At 41.7% G+C, this 17,876-nt stretch overlaps 2 protein-coding genes across 4 annotated transcripts in view; one reads left to right on the plus strand and one right to left on the minus strand.

The window, feature by feature from the left end:
- Positions 1–715: 715 nt before the first annotated feature.
- On the plus strand, positions 716–6,304 carry asah1b (N-acylsphingosine amidohydrolase 1b). Its single transcript, XM_015012521.2, has 14 exons — positions 716–1,054; positions 1,132–1,178; positions 2,022–2,112; positions 2,193–2,279; positions 2,368–2,446; positions 2,524–2,598; positions 2,696–2,741; positions 3,416–3,560; positions 3,641–3,695; positions 3,783–3,864; positions 4,312–4,443; positions 4,701–4,824; positions 4,938–4,994; positions 5,831–6,304. Exons 1-14 carry the CDS (start codon positions 881–883, stop codon positions 5,918–5,920), a joined length of 1,284 nt encoding a protein of 427 aa, XP_014868007.1. The 5' UTR covers positions 716–880; the 3' UTR covers positions 5,921–6,304.
- A 40-nt stretch (positions 6,305–6,344) lies between these two features.
- The window catches only part of pcm1 (pericentriolar material 1), a 30,234-nt gene continuing 18,702 nt past the window's right edge, over positions 6,345–17,876 (minus strand). For 2 of the 3 annotated variants that reach the window (XM_015012517.2, XM_088008750.1), the window contains exons 28-40: positions 15,834–15,960; positions 15,266–15,421; positions 15,051–15,148; positions 10,874–11,008; positions 10,580–10,786; positions 10,425–10,484; positions 10,013–10,166; positions 9,298–9,458; positions 9,149–9,209; positions 8,381–8,589; positions 8,202–8,294; positions 7,999–8,122; positions 6,345–7,066 (exon numbers count right to left, since the gene is read on the minus strand). In XM_015012517.2, coding sequence (XP_014868003.2) covers positions 7,041–7,066; positions 7,999–8,122; positions 8,202–8,294; positions 8,381–8,589; positions 9,149–9,209; positions 9,298–9,458; positions 10,013–10,166; positions 10,425–10,484; positions 10,580–10,786; positions 10,874–11,008; positions 15,051–15,148; positions 15,266–15,421; positions 15,834–15,960 — 1,611 coding nt within the window. In that variant the 3' untranslated portion in view covers positions 6,345–7,040. The remainder of the gene's footprint in view (positions 7,067–7,998; positions 8,123–8,201; positions 8,295–8,380; positions 8,590–9,148; positions 9,210–9,297; positions 9,459–10,012; positions 10,167–10,424; positions 10,485–10,579; positions 10,787–10,873; positions 11,009–15,050; positions 15,149–15,265; positions 15,422–15,833; positions 15,961–17,876) is intronic. The other variant, XM_088008756.1, reaches the window with a different exon arrangement.

A 17,876-nucleotide genomic window follows, 5' to 3' on the forward strand; every position in this document is an offset into this window, starting at 1 on the left:
ATTGTACTCATTTCAAAGTTATTTATCTTTTTAATAAGGCCACAAAGCCTTATTGACATAAACATGAGATTTTTCTATGGATTGTTTTGAATTAGATAAATGTTTAGGTGATCTTGGATCATTTCTTCCACAGAGATTGCTTATTATTACAGATTGGTCAGGGATTAGAAATGCATTAGTCTGCTTTTCATCCCGTTTTTATTTCATCAGTCTCAGCTGTCAGACTCAGCTCCTCACCAGGCACATCCATTGTGAAGTGTGTGTGTCTGTGAAGCGCAACAAGTTCCTTACAGAAGTTAAAAACAGGAATGCTTCAGATTGAGCTGAAGAAAATTCTCAGCCATTGATGACTTAATAGCTAAAGAACACTTCAATAGTGTATCAGCTGTGTTTGGGTCATCGGGAGACTGAATTATGTCTTTTCGACAAAGTAAAAAAAAACTGAAATGAATGGGGCCGTTGCCATGTTGCTCGCTCACTGTGTTCGTGCTTTCCCCCTCTGTACGTCTCTCTTATCTGATACAAAACCAAAGTAAAGAGACTCGGTGGAGCAAATCTGTGGTTAGCAAACACGTTTGGTCACTATTTCAACAGAAGAAGCAGGAGTCACATGCAGAACTGAATATTATCTACAACACGAATGGCTCTGTGGTTTACTTTCATTTCCATATGGGACAGACAACTGACTTAAAAATATGAGGGGAGGGGTTGATGTTTGAACTTGTTTTTATGTAATTTTTTGTTTGTTTTTTGTTGTTTTTGCTTTATTTATTTTTTTCCAAGAAAATGACATATAATTTTTGTTCAAAAACAATTTCATTCTAGGACAACACAAGATATTTAACTTATTTATTTCGTGTGTCTGTTACCCTACTTGAAAATGGCTCAGTCCAAAGTCACGAGGAGACGCAGCAACTTCCGCAAACTTAAAGCGTCACTAAAACCCAAACAGACGGAGGTTCCGCGTTCAGCCAGACTGGTAGGAATGGCTCGTGAGGTTCTTCTTCTTCTGGCCACTTTTCTCGCCGTCTCGGCGGCTCAGTTCGTCCCACCGGTGAGTTCCGTCCGGCTCGGCCACTGCTAACATGGAGCTGTGCTGGTACCTGTTCTAATGGTGTCATTTCCTCTCAGTACACAGAGGACTGCCAGACAGGCATGTACCCTCCGAACGGTCCGACGTAAGTTTGCCAAACACTGTTGAGTCATTGGTGTGTTCAATAACTGAGCCCTGCCGCCTTCGCTGGCTCCTGGAAATGTCAGCGCTGTCTTCACTTGCAGCTTAACGCGGGATTTTTGACATTTGTAGAGGCTATGTGTTGTTACACAGTATTTTGTGGGGGTTGATGCTTTATTTTAGAAACATGGCGTGATGTTTGTGTTGTTAAAGATGAAAAACACGTGACAGCCTCCTCTGGTGCTCATTTACATGAGCGTTACGTTACTGAGCCTAATTCAGTACACAATATCCGGGTTTAAACGGAATAAAGCTATAAAGTCAGTAATAAAATCCAGTTAGAATTTAACGTCTTAGTCACTCTTCTAAATAAGAAAAACATGAGAACTTGTCAGTGACATAGTGTAGGTGTGTGTGTCTTCCTAAGCTTGAAAATTGCACCAGGAAAAGCTGCTTGCCTGAACTTGCCCTGTTTAACAGTCAGATCAATAATTAAACGTATGTTTCATGAAATCAATGTGTTTCCCGGTGTTCATCTCTCACCGAGGAGCAAAAATGCATCAACTTTTTCAGTGAACTTGTTTAATTACAATACAAAGAGTATTTTAGCTAATTTTACACGTTTACCAGTGCTGATAATAAAGGTAGACGGCCCTTTGTACCAGAGATAATTCCTGAGTGGTCTGTCCTTGGTTACTTCATACAGTACTGCTAACTTCTTGACACAAACCTTTCCAACATTTGAGGTCAGAAGCAGCTTACTTGTTTTAGTTGTAAATTAATTTCTTCTTTCTTTTTTTAATGCATTTTGCCTTTTTAACCTACTTCATGTTTTTTTTCTGTCCAGGTTCAAAGGTCCGGTCAGCTGGTACACCATCAACCTCGACCTGCCGCCCAGCAAGAGATGGACGGCTGTGATCACTGACAAAAAAACTGAAGTAAGAGGATAACACCGGCCATGGGGAACACGAGTTGTGACTCTTGACGTGAAAGTCACTCAGGATGTGCTTGTTTTCAGCTGGCCGGGATGATCCAAGCCATCAGGGACTTGGCCAATGCGTTTGTTCCCAGCGGAAGGCTGATAGAGCTGGTTGACATCACGCTGGTCAGTTGTCCTCTGTCACAGAGCGACTTATTTTCGGAGAGGTGAAAGGTCATTTTTTACACCTTCTGCTTTTTCTAATATTTTCCAGCCTCTGATGGCGGACACTCTCCCAAGCCCGTTTGGCGAGGAGATCAAGGGAATCGCTGACGCCTCGGGGGTTCCTCTCGGTAAATAAAGGGGAATCGATGCTTCTTCAGTTGGTAAAAGAAAACTCCCAACTGACCTTCCTGTCTCTGTGTCGCAGGAGAAGTTGTTCTGTTTAACATCTTTTATGAGGTGTTCACCGTTTGCACGTCTGTTGTTGCACAAGATCAGAAAGGTGAGTACCAAAGAGAAACAAACAGCCAGGGAACTTCAATGAAAATCTGAACATGGGCTAAAATTCTTTGGAATTGTGCTTCTTTTTTTTTTAACAGGGAACCTCATCCATGGCAGGAATTTAGATTTTGGATTATTTTTAGGGTAAGAACATCAAGGATTACATGTGCCTTGCAACAATGCACAACTGTTTGTCACATAAACCAAAAATGGTAACACTTTATTTGAGGAGGTGTGAATAAGGCTAACATGACAATGTCATAAACATGACATAAGACCTGTCATGAACATGAAGGAGTCTTTATGAATGTCTGACTGCTGTCATGAAGTGTCACTTTTAATGCAAAGTGGCTCTAAGAGTTACATTGAAAGTCCATTAAAAGTGCCAACTTTGCCTTAAAGTGTCATTATATACAAAATCATACAAAGTTGGCATTTTTAAACTAACTACATTAAAAATTTAATTATTTACCGAATGAAACTTCATAACAGTCATAGACATTCATGTTCATGACAGGTGTCATGTCAGTCTTATGCACACACTGTCAAATAAAATGAGTTACCCTAAAAATTCTGTGTTTTATTCAGATTCTTTGATCAATCAAACACAAAGAAGGGAATAAATGTGAGGCAGAAGGAAAAAAAACTCCTTTGCCGTAAAGACGTATATAAATTTTCCTTCTGTTTCACAATTGTGTAGCGCTTTGCATTGGTCCTTCACCAAAAGTCCCAGTAAAAAGCTGCAACATGACAAAACGTAAAAAAAGGGTTGAGGCAGAATTACTGCGGGTTGCATGTTAACCTGCGGCTGTTTGCAGCTGGGATGTGAAGAACAAGTCATGGATCATCAGTGAGAAGCTGAAGCCTCTGGTGGTCAACCTGGACTTCAGGAAGAACAACAAAACCGTCTTCAAGTCCACAAACTTCGCCGGCTACGTCGGCATGCTCACCGGCATCAAGCCGGTAAGACTTTTTAAGAACAAACGTCTTCCCTAAGCAAGGGAAGCAAAAATATTAAAGTATTTTTTTTCTGCCGTTTTTAGCACGTCTTCACGCTGACTATGAACGAGCGCTTCAGCCTGGATGGAGGATACATCGGTGAGTTTCAGCCAGAATTTCACACCATCTATGGAAACGTGGTGAGTTTTTATGACTGGCGGTTCATGATGATTTGTTTGCATGCAGGGATCCTGGAGTGGATCATGGGACAAAGAGATGGGATGTGGATGAGCTTTCTCACTCGATCGGTCCTGGAGAACGCAACCAGGTTCTTTTATTTTAATATCTGAAAGATGTTACAAAGTTAAATTTCAATTAGATAATAATTAGATAATTTATATCATATCGATATGATATAAATATCTGTATTCATACCGATATTGGGGGATGGGGGGGAAGATCCAGTATCGGTAACAATGTGTCCGATCCATAAAAGCAGATCAATTCTATGCTTTGTGCTCTGACCAACGTCATGCTTTATTATTGATTTGACATTATATTTAGAATCAGAGCTATTTGAAAAAAGGTTTGTTTTTATTTTAGTTTATTTTTTTACCTGTTTGACCAAGGTGGTCAACCTATTGGTTTTGTCAGTTTATTATTTTCCATTGGCTGTTTTACTCCTAATTGAACTGACTGAACAGAACAAGCCATGTGAAGCCATTAGTGTATTTAAGTGGATGCCAGTAGTGACTTTTCTTTTTGTTCCCAACAGCTACAAGGAAGCCAAGAACCAGCTGGCTCTGACCAAGATGCTGGCTCCAGCGTACTTCATCCTGGGAGGAAACCAACCCGGAGAAGGCTGCATCATCACCAGGTCCAGGGAGCTCAGCATCGACGTGCTGGAGTGAGTTATGAGGCTCGGGCCGCTTCATTCGCCCTGCATTTCCTTCAATTTCCTTCTGAAAATCCATTCTGGAGGTGTGCGTTTCGGGTGTTGGAGCTTTTGCTCAATCATCATGAAAAAGCAACGTGATGGGGAAAGCAGTCAACTTCCAAGTTTTTGACATGTCCGTCTTGTGAAGCATTGCTCAACTAGGAACTCATGACTCCTCTGGTTTCTGATCACCTGACTGACGTCTTTACTGGTCTTTTTTGTTTCAGCATCGACGTGAAACTGGACCGCTGGTACGTTTTGGAGACCAACTACGACCACTGGAAGGAGCCCTTCTTCCTGGACGACCGCCGGACTCCTGCCATGAAGTGCATGAACAAGACAACACAGGCAGTAAGCACTGAAGTGGTCTAAGTTGCTGCCTTTTGGGTCACAAGACTGACTGAACTTCCTGTTTTATTGTAGAGTTATGACACCCATAACCTATCATCTCTTTTTTGTTTCAGAACATCTCTATGAAAACCCTGTATGATGTTCTCTCTACCAAACCAGTGTTAAACAAGGTAATATATTATTTCCCATTGTACAGCATACTGCATGATAATACGCTGCTACATTGAAATTATAAAGTATCTGCTTTCTATTCTTAAACGTCAGTTAAAACACCTTTTTTAAAAACATAAAAAGCATCACAACTTCACAAATGTCACAGCAGTGACCAGATAACTTCAGCTAATGTCTACACCATACAGGTACTTTGTCTGTGCTGATGAAGATTCACTCAGCTTGGCATGCTGAATGCTCAGAATGGGATTAAACCCAACTCTGTCCCGATGAAGCAGCAGATTGGACATTTTACACTCTTCATCACGATGAATACACAATATACAAAATGGTGGACGTCAAAAAAGCACTCCACGTCAGTCCACAAAATAATGGTGTTTAGAGACACAAACATAAATAAGAAATATCTAGAGATGAAAAGTTGTACTCGAGTATAAGCTTCTGCCTCAGAGCAGCCTTCCCTGTGACTCCCACACTCAGCTCCTTCAGACTAGCCACCATCAATTGGCAAACACCTGGTGCAACGCTGGTAAAAATGTGAAAGGGGTAGATGTTGTGATGACTCCCTGAAGGTAGAGTTTCAGAAATAGGACTTTTTAAAGAGACAGAGGCCCAATTTCAAATTGCAAAGTCAAATTTCTTTTAAGTTGTATTCATAGCATTTTTATAACAACTGAGGTCAAGTTACTTGTGCTATAAAATGGTACTATGTTTCTGGAAAACACTTAATACTGCCACTTTAAAATCTGTTTTTCCTAAATTACTTGTGTAGAGTATCTACAAAATATATATATTTTTTCATGTTAAAGTAAGCTCTCAATTTTTTTTTTCTTAGCTGACCACCTACACAACACTGATGCAAGTGTCTGAAGGCAAGCTGGAGGCATACATCCGGGACTGTCCTAACCCCTGCATGCCCTGGTGATCCTCAGCTTGGGGATCTGCTGCATTCTCTTCCTGGCACAAAACACAAAAGCTTTAAGTGATCGCACAGCAACTGATGACCTGAACCGTTCATTGTAACACTGAAGTCCCACAGACGTCTGGATTTTGTGAAGCTTGGAGGACAATATTCCAGTTCTTGTTATGAGGGAAACTAAACCTGCAGATCTGTTTGCTTTTCTTGAACTTTCTTCGTCTTACTATAAAAGTCCTGCCTTTCTAAGAAATGTTTGTTTTAAGCTCGTACTGACAGACGTACCTCATGATGACCTTTTTTTTTCTTGTAAACAAATAAATTCCCAGATTTTTTGCTGTTTTGTAACAGAATTTTCACAATGTTTGAAATAAGATCTAATCTACCAAACAAGGGTGTGACTGATTTCCTTCTGAATAATCAGCCCAGCAGCTCCAGTCATTTGGTTTATTATAAGAAAAGCAGAAACGTATTACAGTTCTGAGGATGAGACAGAAGAATCATTTTGAGCAGAAAAACTTCAACTAACAGATTTGCTCTATTTACCCCATTAGACACACGTATATATGTACATACAGTCATTAAAATAAGTACACTCTCAGTTCCAGAACTTTAATAATCTCTACAGATACTAAAACTATCTGAATCTAACCTCAAGTGGAAAACCAAAGACGTTAACATGGAACATGTGGCCAAAAATTAAATACACTGCCAGGAAAAAAACCCTCCAAATAATAAAACCCTAGAATTTAAAGAGGGTGTAGTTAATTTTACACAGACTATTTGTTGTAACAGCAGCTGGTTGAACCATCAAGAGATGGTTATGATTACGAATATGGTGAAAAGAGCTACAGCAGGGCCAGGCAAGAAGAGATAAAAATATTAATAAAACATGTCAAACTAATCCCAGAACCAAAGAACCATCTGGATGTGATCAGCAGCAGGAGATAAATCCAAACAAAGCGGTAAATTACAACAAACATTAAGGAATAAAATGAACTTATAGTGTTGAGCTTCCTTAAAGATTCACAGCTAACGTAGAACTTTTCTCATCCAAACGAGCGGATTGGAGAAGCGAACTGAGGGGAGGATTCTCAGTAAATCAGCAGTGACACATCTGGAGTCGTCTTTACACGCTCTGGGCATCAGTGGTGTCTGGAAAAACACATTTCGTTACATTTGTAACGAGTTTCCGTTACAAATGTGAGCAAAACACAATTGTAGTAAAAACATAATTTTGTTATTGTGGTGCTTTCATTAAATAAAAGACTAAATTAAAATCACGTGTGAATAAGCCTGTTCACATAAGTCATTAAAAATTATGCTGCATCATGAGCATCCAAACACTTGCTAACTTCCTTTCTGGTTTGCGGCAGAGGAAACATCTGGTTGTTGATAATGTGACTCGTGTGATGCAAAAAATATTTACATTGCAGTTTTGCACAATAAAGAAATTTTGATACGGCTAAAAAAAAAAAAAAAAAAAAAAACACCTCATCCTTGTGCCAATCTTTTAATCATAAAACAAGTTTATTATACTTGCTGTGTTTCCATTTTCAAAATGTCGAACTGTGCAATTATATGCCCAATAGAAACGCAGCTAGTGATGTACAGGTGGTGCTTCCAGACGCTTTGATCCCAAGACATTTCCACTGACCATTTAAATTACACATTTTCATATTTTGAAGTTAAATCTGTTTAATGGAAACACTAATTTGGAAAAAACATTTTCGTTTTCCGATAAAATTTTGGCACTAGGATGAGGTAGTTTTTCAGTCGTATCAAAATTGGTTTATTTTGAAAAATTGCAATGGAACACATTTTTGCATCACACAAGTCACATGATCAACAACCGGATGTTGCCACTGGCACAAGTCATGAAGATGATGATGATGGGAAGTAGCAGGAGGATCATAACATTGTTTTTCACATTAAACTTATTCATGTGTGGCTTTAATTGCATTTCTTATTTCATGGAAACACCATAATTGTGATATTTAATGTGATAATATTTTTTCACATTAGCGGAATATGGACAAAGTTTTGCGTACATTTGGAACAGAGACGCAGCTCTCGGTCCTTCCTACCTGGTTCCTTCAGAGCCTGAGCGTTCCCCACCAGCCCGGTCAGCAGCTCGGCGTTCCCATTCAGGATCTCTACGGACAGGTTGTTGTTCTGCTGCTCCTCCACAATCCTCTTCTGCAGCTCCTCCTGTTGGCACACAGCACACATGACACCCTGTCCGCTGGTTGCTTTCAGAGTCGTGGACTGCAAAGTTCCTTCCACACACCTCACACATCACTGTAAGCTGCAGAGGAACGTCGTCCACCTTGACGAAGTCTTCCTCGTCCGACTTTTGACTTGTGTTTCCCGATCCGATCTCCTGCACGAGAGAAAGCTGAGCATCATTAATCAAAGGATTTAACATGAACGACTCGTGTTGAGCAGAGTGACAACAAACAAACTCACGTCGCCGCTAACGAGGACGGGCGAGTCTGAGCTGGGGCTGCTGCTGCTGCTGGTCGTCTCCTTGGGAACGTCATGGGAGGGTTCAGCAGCCCCCTCTGCAGCAGCAGCAGCATCAGCCCCAGCTTCCTGCTGCTCCTCTGGGCTCTGGAGCTCCACCAGAGTGTGCTCTTCAGCTGAGGAGTCCAAGGTCTCAGCTGGATTACTGACCTCTGCAGGACAGGAGGAGATGTGCACCATTAAAACCTGAGATGGGGAGACTCATCAGGTCGCGTCTTCATTCAGAACAGAGGGGAAGAGCTCGAAAAGCTCTGGGATTCCTCCAGAGCATCCACTAAGAGATGAAATGTTACTATCCTACTGAACAAACTGGATTTTTTCCCTCTTTCTCATAATTTTTGAGCATGGAATTTATTTGACTGGTTTGATGATTTGTCCAGTTTTTAATTTTTAAAGCACCGACATAATGTATGAACAAATTAAGGAATGCAGCAGAATAACATAACAGAATGTAGGAACTATATTTGTACAAAACCAGTACAAACATAACTGAATAATCCAATCAACAGAGGCCAGTGTATCATTCGTAGGCCTTCCAGAAAAATCAATCAACTGGATTTTTAACCATTTATGCTTCATTTTCTTTGTTTATAAAGAGGTTTTATGTTGTTGTGTGCCGACTAGAAATGACTAAAAACATAAACATCCTTCTTTATTCACATAAAAAGTAAAAAAAAAAAAAAAAAGTAACTGAAATTACATTGGGCTCACCGTTTGTTTCTGAACAGCTCTGTTCAGAGATTTTTTCCTCAGGTTCGCTGCTGGTTGTGAGCTGGAATGAAGCACAAACACAAAGTTAAAATCTCAGTGAACAGAGCAGCTGCTTGGCGCTACAGAAACACATTCTCATCAAGGCTCACCGCCGCAACGACTTCCTGCTCCACCTGTCCGTCAGCTGAAACCTGCAGAGATGTTTGGACGTCCACAGGTCCAGCTTCAAACTCCTCCACCTCCTCCTCGTCGTTTTCATCCTCTCCACTGCCGTAGTTGGTCAGAGCCTGAGTCTCTGCTTTAGACAGACCTAAAGACAAGAAAATCACATCAACTCAGGTCAAAGCCGGATTGACTTAAAGCATTTATTTTTTTAAACACAAAGACATAAATGTACTGAATGAATTGTTTTGATGACTCTACATCAGAACAGGACACCTGAACACACCAACAGGTCAAACATGTAAAAACATCTTTCATTTGTTCAGTCAGTTCAATTAGAAGCAGAACAGTCAAACTGAAACTGACAAAAACAGGTTGACTATGTTGGTTAAACATGTAAAAAATAAACCGCTACAAACTTATTTCAAATGGTTCAGAAAGTGAAATTAAAAATTCTAAATATAATATAAAACAAATAAAAAAGCATGATATCGCTCATGCACAATGCATAGAACTAGACTGAATAGATCTGCCCTTATAGATCAGGTGCTATTTCATCAACACCTGATTCAGAATTTTTTTCAATATTAGAACTGGTACAAATATTACTATCAGATTACTGCGTCACTATTGAAAACAATATTATATTAGAAATATTATTTGAGAATTCCTGCAGCTTGTTTTTTTTAATGCTTCACTTACTGATTGACAGAGGAGCTGCTTCCTCATGTCCTTCATCATCCTCCTCCTCCTCTTCACCTTCTGACCCATGGCTGCTCCTGCTGCTCCTCCCCTCAGTCTGCAGGTAATCCTCCTGCAGGACACCAGATTCTTGCTTTTCTGTCTCATCTTGATCCTGTGAGAAACATTGGGCAGTTTTTTCTAAATCAAACAGGTCAAATTCTGAAAACAACTGATTTCCCCTTTCAGTATAAATGCACCAAAACATTTAGAAGGAACAACATTTCCAACCACTAATTAAATGCAGGCTGCAAGCTTAATAGCCTGAACTTTGATAAAAAACATTTTTATTTGATAAACTCTAGAAAAAGTATGTAGAACACAACAATCCTGCTTAAAGGCTAAAAAGATCTGGATTATTCCAATAACTCACCTTGTCCTCATCAGTTAATGCTGGAGAAACAGGCTTAACAGCATCTGTTTCCGAGTTCTCCTAATCAACCGCAATTAACACAAGACTTTAATTAGTTCAACGGGATTTCACATCATAGAAAAGTGGGATGTAAAATGTAATTGACAGTAAATAACCTCCAGGTTCTGATTTCTTTTACAGAGCTGTGGAGACTTCTTCTTATTTTTATATTTAGCTCCCAGGTTGGCGGCGGCGTTGCTGCTGTCCAGATCCTGCATCAGCTTGAAGAAGGCCAGCTCATTAAAGAGGATCTCTGAGATCTCCACCAGCAGGTCCTCCCCGCAGTCCCTCAGCGTACGGCCCTCAAATTTACACAGAGATTCCTGAACGACACAAAAAGGAGAGGTTTTTCAGTAATGTTGCCTCGACGTGTTGGGTCTGCATGGCAGGGAGCAGGAAGCTGGTCCTACCTGCAGGATTCCTCCCAGCTGCTTGTGGAAGAAGCGAACAAACTCCTTGCTCTCGTCGTTTTGTTGGGTGAGAGTCAACACCATGCGGCGCACGGACGTCAGCAGCTGATGGGAACACACTTCGTTCATGTTCTCCTTCAAAAAAATGTTTTAAATCAAGAAAATAGATCAGTCAAAATTCCAGGAAACTTTGAAATCTATCGATTTATTTATTTAGAACAAACAAAACGTAAAAAGAAGAAAATATATATATATATATATATATAAATATATATATATATATATATATATATATATATGAGGGTGGAATGGTTACTTTGACACCCACAGTCTACAATGACTGCCAAACAACTAGTAGCTCAGTGTTCCAACATCCGCAAACGGCAACTGCTATCACAACTTGAGATTGACGAGGTACAACACAAATGCTACGGCAAAAGGGAGGAGCCCAGAGGTAAGGTCAGGGGGGAGTTAACTACTCCCCACCCCGAGACTGGGTATGCAGCCCCAGTAATGAACGAACTATCAAAGCTGAACGAGACAGCAACTGACCTGAGAGAAAGAATTGTGGCCCGAATGAACACCAGGCAACCCCGACGCCAATTACAACGGCTGAGTGAAGTACCATCAGAAAGTCTCATTGAAGATGTGAATGCAGCATTGAGAACAATCCCTACCAACACCATAACAGAAACCAATGAGCTGATATACAACTCAGCATCAGTGATCCTTGAACTGCTCGGCTATAAGAGCAACCATGAGACCCAATATCCATCATGGAAAAGACGGTTAGAGGCTAAGATCAAGATAACAAGGAGGGAAGTGAGCCAACTGTCAGAGCTCCAAAGAGGTGCAATGAAAAGATCAGTACCTAAGAAGTACAGCCAGATGCCCATACCTGAAGCACTCGAAACTGCCAAACAAAGGCTCCAAGCCTTGGCCAGCCGCCTAAAGAGATACACAAGAGAGAATGAAGCCAGGAGGATTAACCGGCTCTTCTCCACCCAACCAGCTAAAGTGTACTCTCAATGGCAGGGTAATAACAACAGAGCAGACCCACCAAGGCTGGAGACTGAACAATACTGGAAAGGCATATGGGAAAGGGAGGCGTCCCACAACAGCAATGCACAGTGGCTAACCTCTCTACGAGAGGACCACAGCAACCTCCCTGAACAAGCCCCGGTAACCATCACTGTGGCAGATGTCCAAGAAAGAGTCTCGGGTATGAAAAACTGGACAGCACCAGGGCCTGATATGATCCATGCCTACTGGCTAAAGAAACTCACTGCCCTCCATGAGCGACTGGCAGCTCAACTGAACCAGCTGCTACAGAATGGGACTCACCCTGAATGGCTAACTGAAGGGCGCACAATCCTGATCCAGAAGGATCCCTCAAAGGGTTCAGTCCCATCCAACTATCGGCCGATAACCTGTCTCTCTACAACATGGAAGCTCATGTCAGGCATCATAGCAGCTAAGATAAGCGGGCACATGGATAAATACATGAGCACGGCACAGAAGGGCATCGGCATAAATAGCAGAGGAGCCAAACACCAACTCCTTGTAGACCACACAGTCGCCCGAGACTGCAAAACCCGACACACCAACCTGTGCACCGCTTGGATTGATTACAAGAAAGCCTATGACTCAATGCCACACACTTGGATCATTGAATGCTTAGAGATGTACAACATCAATAGGACTCTAAGAGCCTTCATTGCAAACTCGATGGGGCTGTGGAAAACCACCCTTGAAGCCAACTGCAAACCACTTGCACAAGTGTCCATCAAATGTGGCATATACCAAGGAGATGCTCTGTCCCCACTGCTGTTCTGCATAGGCCTGAACCCCCTTAGCCAAATCATCAACAAGACTGGCTACCGACTCAAGAATGGGGCCACAATCAGTCACCTCCTCTACATGGATGACATCAAGCTGTACGCCAAGAGCGAGCGAGACATCGACTCACTGATCCACACCACCAGGATCTACAGCACTGACATTGGGATGTCATTCGGACTAGAGAAGTGTGGCCGGATGGTTACAAAGAGAGGGAAGGTCGTCCACACAGAAGGGGTCTCACTCCCAGAGGGAACAATAGCAGACATAGAGCACAGTTACAAGTACCTGGGAATACCACAAGCAAATGGCAACCTCGATGAGGTCACAAGGAAAGGAGCCACAGCCAAATACCTCCAACGAATAAGGCAAGTCCTGAGAAGCCAGCTCAATGGCAAGAACAAGATCCGTGCAATAAACAGATATGCCTTACCAGTAATCAGATACCCTGCCGGAATAATCAGCTGGCCAATGGAAGAGATAAAGGCCACGGACGTTAAGACTCGGAAGCTACTAACCATGCATGGAGGGTTCCACCCCAAATCCAGCACCCTGAGACTGTACACGAGCCGTAAGGAAGGAGGCAGAGGACTAGTGAGTGTGAGAGCCACTGTCCAGGATGAAACATCCAAGATCCATAAATACATCAAGGACAAAGCCTCAATGGACGATGTGCTCAGCGAATGTCTCAGACAATGGGGAACAGAGGACGAGGTGCTGGAGGAACCATCATGGGAAGACAAGCCCCTACATGGGATGTACCACCGACAAATAACTGAAGTGGCTGATATCAGGAAATCCTACCAATGGCTGGAGAAAGCTGGACTCAAGGACAGCACAGAGGCCCTCATCCTGGCCGCCCAGGAACAGGCACTAAACACCAGAGCAATAGAGGCTCAGATCTACCACACCAGACAAGACCCAAGGTGTAGGTTGTGCAAGGAGGCCTCTGAGACAGTCCAGCACATAACAGCAGGGTGCAAGATGCTGGCAGGGAAAGCGTACATGGAACGACATAACCAAGTGGCGGGCATAGTGTACAGGAACATCTGTGCCGAATATGGACTGGAAGCCCCGAGGTCAAAGTGGGGAACACCCCCAAAGGTGGTGGAGAATGACCGAGCTAAGATCCTGTGGGACTTCCAGATCCAAACAGACAAGATGGTAATGGCGAACCAACCGGACATTGTGGTGGTGGATAAAGAACAGAGGAAAGCCGTTGTGGTGGATGTAGCAATACCAAGTGACCACAACATCAGGAAAAAGGAGCATGAGAAACTGGAGAAATACCAGGGCCTCAGAGAGGAACTGGAGAAGGCCTGGAAGGTGAAGACCACAGTGGTGCCTGTGGTCATAGGGGCCCTCGGGGCAGTCACCCCCAAACTGGAGCAGTGGCTCAAACAGATCCCAGGAACAACATCAGACATCTCAGTCCAGAAATGTGCAGTTCTAGGCACAGCCAAGATACTGCGCAGAACCCTCAAGCTCCCAGGCCTCTGGTAGAGGACCCGAGCTCAGAGGATGAAAGAGACCACCCGCGGAGGGTGAGAAGGGAATTTATTTTTTTTTTATATATATATATATAAATAAATCAAATGATCATTCCTAGTTGACATGCAATTTTACATTTTCTGTTCGAAGAGGAGGAGGTTGATGGTACAAGGTCTTATGATTTCCTGCTGCTCTCATACTCATCAACTTATAAGCATTTAAGTCTCCAAAAACCAGATAAACTTAAATTATTTTCACATTAAATGACACTTAAATCTCACATTCTCATCCTTAACTGTACAATTACTTATATATTTTTTATATCATCAATAGCATTTTTGGTCTTTGAAACAGTCATCTTATACAACATATTTCCCAATAAGCTCCTTTTTAAACATTTTTTAAGCTGGTAAATATTTATACTTTTTTTAACTCATCATTCCAATCCATTCCATAAATCTACTCCACACACTGATAAACAAAAACTCTAATGCGTAATTTAAAAAAAAATGTCCTTCTCATTTTTTGTATATTTTGTGGAAGATGATGGTTTCTTACTCTAAACTGTACATGAATTGTACAGTTTTAAATGTTACAAGGTCCCAGAATTTCAGTACATTTGATTTAAAAAAATAACGGGTTTGTCTGTTCCTAATATAACACTTTATGGAGTATTCGAATGGATTTTTTTTTGATAATGTATAATGGCTGTAAATTTGTTTTGTGTGTCCATATCCAAGAAAGCAAATTCTTTGGCACAGCAGATTAATGTCTCCTCCATTTCTGGAAACATTCCATTGATTCCTATGACTTATATTGGTAATGTTTTTTTTTTTTTTTACTGTACCTTGAGGAAGGGAATGACTTCGGTCATGATGGCTTTAATCTGCCGGTCCAGCTGCTGGGTGTCGATCTGAGGGCAGTGCACACCGTTGGCTGCACTTTCTGCACACAGACAGCATCACTTAGCGCGGAGGCTTCAACAGCACAATGAAAGAGACAACCACAGCTCCAGGTTTTCTGGACGTGCTGAGCTCATAGCTTTGTCATGTGATCGTATACCTTCCACTGGTTCAGCGATGTTAGCAGAAGCACCTCTAGCATTTGTCGTGTCAGACCTGCTGCTGGCACTGCGAGGGTTAAACTCGGCTTTAAGCTTCATGCGCTCATACTCCCTAATCCTCACCAGAGCTTTGTCTAAATGAATCACCGTGTTGCCTGTCAGAGAGGCACAGAGAGGAGGGCGAGGAGAGAGACAGAAAGAACGTGAAGGGTTCAACAATCAATGAGCTGAAGGAAGAGGAACGGAATGAATATTAATGCAACCAGCTTTACAGCACAGGAACACAGTTTCCCAGCCTCACTCTGAATTGATTACAGTGAGGTCGGCTAATGAAAGGTAGCCAATTTACTCTGCAGAATTAATCCTAATGTGTAAACTGGTTGGTTAAAGATGAAACTTGAGAAGCCCTGTTAAAAAAAAAAGTACCAGATCCTTCGTTAAAGTTCCAAGTTATAAGCAAAGCACTTAGTCAGTAGACAAAGGAGAAGGGAGAGGAGAGTGAACCGTAAACCTGAACCTGATGTTTAAAAAGAAAACGAAGCAGAACAGAAACGTGTGTACGCATACCCAGGTCATCACTAGCAAAAGGTTCCAGGTTGGAGGAGGTTGAGATGTTGCTGTCGTTATCAACAGATTCTGCATCTTCTCTCCTCTTTAGGTCCTGCTCATGCCTCAAGTTCTTCTCCAACACCTCCTGAAACAACAAGGCGGTCTTTGTTAGGGTTCACGTTAAACACACATGTTCACTTTTTAAACGCCTGTAATCCTAACCCAACAGAGTTGTTAATGTGCAGTCATTGCCGGTCGTGGTAGAGCGGAGTTCAGATGCTGCAGTCACAGGAGGGCTGGTCAACCTGTCCACTGTGGCAAACGAGGCACGAGCATTGTTGATGTTTTGGTTTATGATTTCTGTGAAGAACGTTTCTCTTGCATGTTTCAGTGCTGAATGTGGTCTCTCTTAGTAGATTTCATAATGAATGCGAAGTCGAGTTTTACGCCACGTATCCTGAGCCCTCCGGCAGAGGCTTCTTTCACTTCTTACTAGTGGAGCAGTTCTCCACGGAGATTTCTTCATCTGTACTTTAACGGGATCGTTCAATTTCGCTGACTGAAATTTTTAAAAGAAAATTTTTTAAAGGAAACGGCACTTTTGAAAAAACTCAAATGGAAATGGCTTTTTTTTTTTTTGCAGCACACAAGTCGCATGCTCAACAGCCGGATGATGCTACTGGTGGAAACGATGTAGAAGATAACAGGAAGTAGTAGCAGGATGATAATTACATATTGCGTGTAACTGTCTACTGACTTATCACATAGACAAGCTTATTCTAGTCTGATTTTAATTTAATTTCTTATTTAATAGAATTGTGAAATTGTGTTTTTTCGATGTTATCAGAACACAGACTAAGATTTGCTCACATTTGTAATGAAAACGCAGCTGCTGCTGTCTGAAATTTGAGAACTGAGAGTAAACCTAATGACAGATTTCAGCTGTGTTGTGTTCAGCCAAAGAGACCCACCCACCCACCCACCCACCTAACCCCTTTAAACATGTGTTAATTTAAAGGTTTGATTCATGACAGCTAAATCAAACCTATTATTGGTTGTTGTGTTTCTCTTATTCGCACAGGAATCCTACTGTATTTCACCATTTGGGGGCAGAAATGGGGCAGATGCATTCTGGGAGTAGACAAGTGTAGAACTAATGTCTGCTCCCTTTCCACTAGATGCAATCCTGTGCTTTCAAAACATGTTGCCACAGTATTGCAAGTGATATCAAGGATTTTTCTTCAGATGGATATTGAGTTTGAAATTTTAGCACAAAGATGGCCCTGCTTCCTAAAGAATCCACGGACACAGGGGAAATACGGGGCAATTTTATAGACGCTTTAACAACTTCCCCAGAATGTTTTTCCTTACAGATCAGGAGGGGGAAAAAAACTCCAACATTTCACCCATCAGTCTTGAACAAAGGGAATATTCAGACAGACAAAAGACCTGACTCCCAATTAGCACAACTCTGGGGACCTTGGGAGAGAACAAAGAACACATGTCTAATCTGGCAAAAGAGACGCGGAGAGATGGGGGTCATTTTTTATAGACGGGCTTCTGAGGCTCTGCTGTCGAGTCAAATTCAAAGGCAATGAAGAAGGGCGAGAGAAAATTAAGATCAGAGAATAAAGAAACATGGAAGGATGACAGGGGACAAGACAGAGACAGATGAAAGGAGACAAGGCTGAGTGAGAAACTAATGAAAGATGCATTTAAATATAGAAGAGGGAGGATGTTAAGGAAGTGGAGGGAGGGGTTGGCTATAAGGGCTGAAGGAGAGAATAAAAGGAAATCTAAAACATGAGAAAACAAAAAGGTTACAGATGGAGAGTTCAGTGCCTTGGAAAAGTATTCATAGCCCTCAAACTTTGTCAGATTGTGTCACGTTACAAACGCAAACCTTAATGAATTTTATTGGGATTTTACCTGAGAGTAAAAACAAAGTAGTGCAGAATTGTTAAAGGGACGGAAAACGATAAGCGTATTTGGTATGTATTCAGGCCCCTTTTAACTGAATGCAATAAAACTCAAAAATAAATTAGGTAACTCTTCAGGGAA

The sequence above is a fragment of the Poecilia mexicana genome, unplaced genomic scaffold (assembly GCF_051168715.1).
Source record: "Poecilia mexicana isolate PSO_F unplaced genomic scaffold, ASM5116871v1 scaffold_2, whole genome shotgun sequence".
In the NCBI taxonomy this organism is placed as follows: domain Eukaryota; kingdom Metazoa; phylum Chordata; class Actinopteri; order Cyprinodontiformes; family Poeciliidae; genus Poecilia; species Poecilia mexicana.

Bases quoted from the DNA above. Each gene is read 5' to 3' on its own strand.
- asah1b (XM_015012521.2), top strand. From the start codon at position 881: ATGGCTCAGTCCAAAGTCACGAGGAGACGCAGCAACTTCCGCAAACTT. The intron at 3,865-4,311 runs GTTCTTTTATTT...TGTTCCCAACAG, and splicing joins GTCCTGGAGAACGCAACCAG to CTACAAGGAAGCCAAGAACC. The intron at 4,825-4,937 runs GTAAGCACTGAA...TTTTTGTTTCAG, and splicing joins TGAACAAGACAACACAGGCA to AACATCTCTATGAAAACCCT.